The following is a 7,500-nucleotide window of genomic DNA, read 5'->3' as shown; positions in this document are numbered from 1 at the left end:
CCCAGCCCCCAACTGCCCCCCCCCCCCCCTCCACTGTCCCCCCTAATGTCTCCCCCCACCCCCCCTCCATCCTCACCCCACGATAATGCTTTTATTTTATTTTTTCTGTCACATACAGTTTACGTATCGGCGTGCCCTTTTCAGCTAACGCACTCACACAGCACAAACTTAGAAGACCACACACAGACTCTCACACACACACACACACACACACACACACACACACACACACACACACACACACACACACACACACACACACACACACACACACACAACACACACACACGCACACACACACACGCCGCTGTGAGCCGGAGATCATCGCGTGGACCCCCCTCTACCTCGCTGTGCCCCGACCAACCCCCCCCCCCCCCCCAAGCCCCCAGCCTCCTCCTCCGTGCACCCTGTCGCTCCACCAGCCCCACCCACGTGGATCACTTCAGCGTTAAAGGCCATCGGGGCCCGCCTGCTATTTGAAGAGGACCAGGCTGGACACCACGAGCAAGGCCAAGCACGGCCTAACGTACCCCCCCAGGAAGATGGACCCCCCCCCCCCCCCCCCCCTCGCCCCCCTGCCCCCCATCTTGTGAACTCAACCTGGATGATATTCTGTCTTCTAGCTCTCCAAAGTGCATTCGTCCAAGATACTCTTTTGTTGTCTGCAGGTCTGTGCTCCCAGCTGGGCCTCCGATCGCTACGCAGCCCGCTCCAATCCTGAGTCATTTCCTCTTGGATCCAGCGTGGAAAATGTCAAAGGATTCAACGCTGATTCACATTCAGCTAGGAGGTAACTTTAGGGGGCTACCATGGTGTATTTTATGGACTGGACACCAGCTGTCTGTGGTCTCCTAAACCATAACTGTCTCCTGTCTTCTCGGGCCACCTCGCCGTTCTGTTTACGTTCGTTTTACACAGAACCGACGCGGAAAAACACTACCGCGACCGCGTTCTCTCAGGGGTGGGATGAGTCACCACCCAGAGCGGTCCGTCCATGATCTCATTCCACTATCACGGATGGATGGAAACTATCCCGTTCCCTTCCAATCCATCTTTTCGGGTGCATCATCACCACATTAAAACACTTAAAACATTCGTCTTTTTCGGTTTGGCATTTTACACACGTTACTTCAGTCCGCCTTAAAAATAACTCTTGTCAACATACACCCACTCAAAGACCTCCGCGTGAGGTCTGGAAAGAACTAAAGGGGAAAGGCGCAGGGGGCTGACACTTATCGCTATCTGAGATGTGTGACATGTCAGAAACGCTCCCGTCTGCGAGCCTTACTGCTAATCCTGGAGTTCACCACAGCCACCGCCGCATGCAGGCATCCAGAGCACCTGATAGCAGCAAGACAACTTATCAGGGCCCCGAGTACCAGAAGATTAGCTTCACCTCGGTAGGGTGGATGGGCGCATACCTACGCCTGGAAACCAGACCATGTTGGGTGCCCACCACCGCCGCCGCCTCTACGCAGACGCCGACGATGGATAAACAAATCCTATCTCGGGGTTGAGATTAGGCAAGGGGGACGGGTTGTGTGCTTCTAACCGGGGGTGAATGGGTGATCCATTAGGTCGCTGTCATTCCACACGAGACCTGACTACGGCCATTGTTTTAGCATGTGAGAGTCATGCCGCAACGTTTGTTAAACTTTTGCTAACTTTGGGTAATGTTTGACAGTTTATGAACGGGTTTTTTGTTTGTCCAGCTTTGAGATGTGTTAGCGTTTTTGCCCCCCCCCCCCCCCCCCCCAACCGTTGATGAATATCTGTAGAACAAGGATAAGCAGTATCAAGAAAAAGGATGAATGGTAGATTGAATAATTAAAAAGTTATGAATGTAATAAAGGTTAGGGTAGTACGTTGGGGAAATTATTCCAACATGGAGTGAAAGCACCATGGGAAATATGATCGGGTTATAATGTTTTTATTACAACGGGAGATGTTCATGAATGATCAGAGAACGCTGAGATGAAATCCAATGTGTGTGTGTGTGTGTGTGTGTGTGCACATGAGTATCTAGGAGATAGAAATAAGTGCCAATGCCTGACTTAACAATAATATTATTCGGTAAATATGCCTCTATGCCTTTTCTCAATCTCTCTCAGACTCAAATAACAATCACACACACACACACACACACACACACACACACACACACACACACACACACACACACACACACACACACACACACACACACACACACACACACACACACAACTCTTTGGAATAACATTCACTCTGAATCTGCTCTGTGAATGCATGAACTGTCAATTCAGGTGAATGCTTTCAAACACAAATCATTAAATTGTTTTCTTAAAGGAACCACGAATGCCGGTGAATCATTTCAAGTAAATAAATTTTTGTTTTTGTCAGCAGGCTACTGAATTATTAAAGTGCTTTTTTTGGACAATTTATAACAATCGAAAGACCTACGTTTATTATGTACCTAAACCCTTGAATTAAACTACATGTTCTCTAACTTTGCTTATCACTGTGACTTCTGCGTTTCAAATTGGTCTGCATTCTCAGAAACTGAAACGGCAGACCAAATATGGAAATACACGGGACAGGAATGTCTGGTTGCTCGGAGGAGACTGGCCATATCTTAATCAAACTGCTCTCTGATGAATAACTGATAACGATACCTTTATGCTCGCCACACTTGGCAATCCTGCAGGGAGTCAACCTTACAAAGTCTTCAATTTCTTTGGTTTGACTTTTAAGCTAAAGCAAAGCTGTGCAGGAAAGAGATCTCGTCACACATATTTACCAAGAGCAAATTATTTGGAAACTTGATCCCCGTTGCGCAACCAGAATAATATTTATCCAGAAGGGGGTTTGGGGGTTGTATTGTTAATTAATTTACTGAGGAATTACACCCCCAACCTCAACGAAATACCTTACAGGTTTGGACAAACAGATAAAAAACAGGTCAGGTGTGTGTGTGTGTGTGTGTGTGTGTGTGTGTGTGTGTGTGTGTGTGTGTGTGTGTGTGTGTGTGTGTGTGTGTGTGTGTGTGTGTGTGTGTGTGTGTGTGTGTGTGTTCCTGAAGTCAGATGAATTGTGCAGATTGTTGACTCTATTGGAGGCAGTAGGATAAATGATCGCCTGCGTGTTACGACAGCGAAGGTCTAAACTTCAACAATCGTCCCTTTCTTGTGTGCTCCGAGCGTTGCGCTCGGGAAGCGCCTTCCTCCTCGCCTGCCTGCCGCTCAGCGTGAACGCATTTCAATATTGCGAGACCAACCTGTGTACCTATGTAAAAAAAAAAACGTCGGGCTTGCAATGCCCAAAAAACACGACCAAAAAGTTACGTGGCGGATGGGGGTGGAAATGCACAACTCTACCGGACGCTTAAAACAAAGGCGGTGATGACAGGTGCGTACATGTTTAGTTCCTGGACGTAGGTCTACAACACGTAGTCCCGTTATTATTATTGTCACCCACAGCACCCAAAACAACGGTCTTATCTTATTAAGAGCGGAAGGAAGTGAACGCACGATGCGCTCATCCCGTAGTATCAAAGTAAGAGCGCCCGGGCGCAGAACAGGTCGTCCTACCTCCTCCTCGTGGTTTGCGAACTCACTGGGCTCCGTCTCCTTCTCGGGTTTGTTGTTGTTCATGGCGAGGCGGGTTGCGTTCCGTTTGTCTCTGAGCGTCTCCTTCTGTCCTTCTATCCCCTCTCTCTCTCTCTCTCTCTCTCTCTCTCTCTCTCTCTCTCTCTCTCTCTCTCTCTCTCTCTCTCTCTCTCTCTCTCTCTCTCTCTCTCTGCAATTGATGTCGATGAATTCACTAGATGCTTTCCCACTAGTTTGCCCACATCAGTGTCTCTGCACAAGTAGATGGGATTTAAAAAGAAAACACCCAACGCACGGATGGAGTGCTTGGATATAAAAACCAACACAAAAAAAACCAAGTTGGAGGTAAACCCTTGAAGCGGACAGCTACTATTCCTCGCTGGGATTTAGGATTTCTTTCCTGGGAGAAAGCAAATGTGTCGTAAGCCGTGGGTGAGCGGAGGGTACAAGTGAAAGACGGGTTAATTGTCAGTCGACTGCACTGCGCTACGGCACAGCAGACACAGAAAGTTGTCTCCCATGTCCATGTGAGGGAGGGAGGGAGGAGACGGGGCGTGGATAGGAGAGAGGGAGAGAGAGGGAGAGATGCGCACACACAAGCCTGCCTGCTTGGAGAACACGGTTGTGTTAAGTCTTAAAATTATAATTGGAAATGATGGCACACGTCATATATATATATATATTTATGATTTCACTGATGTTTTTGTAAAGAATAAAAAAAGGATTTATCTATGAAGATAAGGCCTATTTTTGGATGCTAAAAATGATAAAAATAGTGTACCAATCATCAGAGGGAAATAGTCGTCGTGGTCAACAGAAAACAGTCGATGTTTAGGGCTGCAGCGTACGTTAAGTCGTTAACCTTTTACAGAGTTAAATTGCTTCTAACATTTAACTAGCACGACATGCGCACTCATGAGTTTTACTCGTTTTTGTTCCCCTTCACTCTCTCGTGACCTAATAACCCATACCACTCAGCACAAACACCGTATCTGTAACAGTAGAGAGAGGTGTCATCATTTCATTGAGGGCCCCTTTCATGTTAAACAAGGATAAGGGTTAACCATAGCATACATAACATGATGTATGTATGTATGCATAGTCAATCCATACAGTATATACAATCCACATACAAGCCGCCTAGATATAGGCCTATTGCTGATTTCTTAATCGTCCATACATTTGGTGGTATACAAAGTACATCTAAAGCAGGGCTCGCAAACTCGCGGCCCGGGGGCCAATTGAGGGATGATATTTTGTGGCCCTCTACTTGACATCAAAATTAAATGTTAGTGCGGGCCGCACGTTGTTGTCGAACACACATTTCTGCTGAGTCGCTTGCCACGCTTTTTTATCACTTGTGGTAGTGTGACCAGATGTCCCGACAAAAGCCAAAGGACGCTAAAATGTCCTGGTTTCCACCAACGACTATGAATTGTCCCCTGTTGTCAGCGATTACATAGCCAACGTTATCTAATTCTAGCTTTGGTCAGTTGTGATCTTTTTTGTTGAATACTTGATGCGGCCCAGCCTGACCCAGACTCTACCTCCAGCGGCCCCCAGGTAAGTTGAGTTTGAGACACCTGATCTAAAGCATATCTATCCCATCTATTGTGATGATGGTTTAATATGCACACACACACACACACACACACACACACACACACACACACACACACACACACACACACACATATATATGCATATATATATATATATATATATATATATATATATATATATATATATATATATATATATATATATATTATTAGGTACATTCCTTGGATCCAGCGGTGTTAGAAATATATACATATTTAATTAATATAATTATATATATACATAAAAAATAAAATAAAGATACAATAGATTGTATACTGGGTTGATGAATATTTATGTCCTTACGGATACAGGCCACAACATATGACGAACCTGCAGAGCCAATGGGATGACAACAGTCCATTACATCCGTATCAGATGACATGACACACAATATCTATTGTGAGTCAAACCTCAAGACTGATGTTAGGCCCATGAGTGGAGGACAGGATCTGTCCACCACCACCATCCCTACCCCCACCACCACCACCACCACCACCACCACCACCCCCACCACCACCACCCCTGCCTCCGTCTGACTATAAGCACTGCAATGGCTCGCCTCACAACAATGCTGAGCAGTCTGAGTGTGTTTAGAGAACTGGGGACTGAGCTGTTCACAGACAATCACTTTTCCCCAGATGTCGGGGCAAAAAATCTGCCAAGGGTTGAGAAAAGTGTTTTATGGCGCGTCGCCATTTTGTAGAGCATTTTTGGTGGATGTATTTTGAGTTGATGGCCGGCGGCATGATGCTGGCGGACGTTTGGCCGCGGGGCTTCTTGACGGTGATCGCGGAGGGCAGGCACCTGTGGGGGTGATGTGCAGAAAACACAGGGCCGAGGCAGTACCGCTGAACGAGCAGGTTTAGAAGAGCCGAAAGAAAGGAGCAAAATGTGAAGGAGCAAAAACCATACACTCTCTCTGTCTTGCTCGGTCTCTCTCTCTGTCTCTCTCTCTCTCTCTCTCTGTATCTCTTTTTTTCTCTCTCTGTCTCTGTCTGTCTGTGTGTGTGTGTGTGTGTCTCTCCCTCTCTCTCTCTCTCTCTCTCTCTCTCTCTCTCTCTCTCTCTCTCTTTCTGTCTCTCTGTCTCTCCCACTCTCTCTTTCTATTTTTCTCACTCTTTCTCTCTCTGTGTCTCTCTCTCTTTCTCTCTCTCTCTGTTTCTGTCTGTCTGTCTGTCTGTCTGTCTGTCTGTCTGTCTGTCTGTCTGTCTGTCTGTCTGTCTGTCTGTCTATTTCTATCTATCTATCTATCTCTCTCTCTCTCTCTCTCTCTCTCTCTCTCTCTCTCTCTCTCTCTCTCTCTCTCTCTCTCTCTCTCTCTCTCTCTCTCTTCCTTCTCTCTCTCTCTCTCTCTCTCTCTCTCTCTCTCTCTCTCTCTCTCTCTCTCTCTCTCTCTCTCTCTCTCTCTCTCTCTCTCTCTCTCTCTCCCTCTCTCTCCCCCCCCCCCCCATGTCTGTATGGATTGGTAGAGGTTGGAATAGTATCCACCACACAGAAGGGACATGGCATACTCTTTTTATGCTGAGGAGAGTCTGTTTTTTATTTTGGGTGGGGTAGATGGGTGTAGGGGGAGGTGGGGGAGTCTTCAAATCTTCAAGTAGATACAAACATAAATGCCCCCCCACCACCAAAACCCCTCCTCTCACTCTCTCTCTCTCTTGCTCTCTCTTTTGCTCTCTCTCTGTCACTCTCTGTTGCTCTCCCTCTCTCACCTCTCTTTATCTCTCTTGGGCTCTCTCTCTCTCACTCTCTCTCTCTCTGTCTTGCTCCCTCTCTTTCTCTCTCTCAAAAGTCCTTTATCAAAGCTTGTTGCCAGTCTCTGGGGGGGTGAAGTGAGGGAGGAGAGAGAGAGAGAGAGAGAGAGAGAGAGAGAGAGAGAGAGAGAGAGAGAGAGAGAGAGAGAGAGAGAGAGAGAGAGAGAGAGAGAGAGAGAGAGAGAGGAAAATGGATAGCATGCAAGACTTGACGCCAGGGAAGATAGGGGAGGGGAGGGAACGGAGGTTGGCGGGGGAGAGGGGTGGAGGCGGGGAGGAGATGGGGGGTGGGGGTCGGGTGAGTGCAAAGGGAGAGAAGTCCCAGCTGTGTTTGACAGGTCTCGGTGCTGAGCCGTGTGGTCTGATGCATGCCCCCCCCCCTCCCTCCCGCCCACCCCATCGCCACGCCAACCACCACCACCACTTACACACAAACACACACACTCACACACACACACACACACACATAGAGGGTGTTAGGGAGAGAGAGGGAGAAAGGGTTAGGGAGAAGATAGGGAGTGACAGGGAGAGTGAGAGAGAAAAGTGTTACACGGAGA

The 7,500-nt window shown here is 47.5% G+C and overlaps 1 protein-coding gene across 6 annotated transcripts in view; it reads right to left on the bottom strand.

The window, feature by feature from the left end:
- Window positions 1-4,103, bottom strand: part of LOC115529498 (RNA-binding protein with multiple splicing) — a 35,526-nt gene extending 31,423 nt beyond the window's left edge. For 2 of the 6 annotated variants that reach the window (XR_003973528.1, XR_003973529.1), the window contains exon 1: window positions 3,570-4,103. Coding sequence is in view for 2 of the 6 variants with exons in the window: in XM_030338268.1 (XP_030194128.1) it covers window positions 3,570-3,632 (63 nt within the window). In the remaining 4 variants the exon portion in view is untranslated. The remainder of the gene's footprint in view (window positions 1-3,569) is intronic. The other 4 variants (XR_003973527.1, XM_030338268.1, XR_003973530.1 and 1 more) reach the window with 3 other exon arrangements.
- Window positions 4,104-7,500: the final 3,397 nt, after the last annotated feature.

This window comes from Gadus morhua, chromosome 17 (genome assembly GCF_902167405.1).
Source record: "Gadus morhua chromosome 17, gadMor3.0, whole genome shotgun sequence".
Lineage (NCBI taxonomy): Eukaryota > Metazoa > Chordata > Actinopteri > Gadiformes > Gadidae > Gadus > Gadus morhua.
The sequence above is the reverse complement of the archived record's forward strand: the minus strand, read 5'-3'. Positions and strand labels throughout refer to the sequence as shown.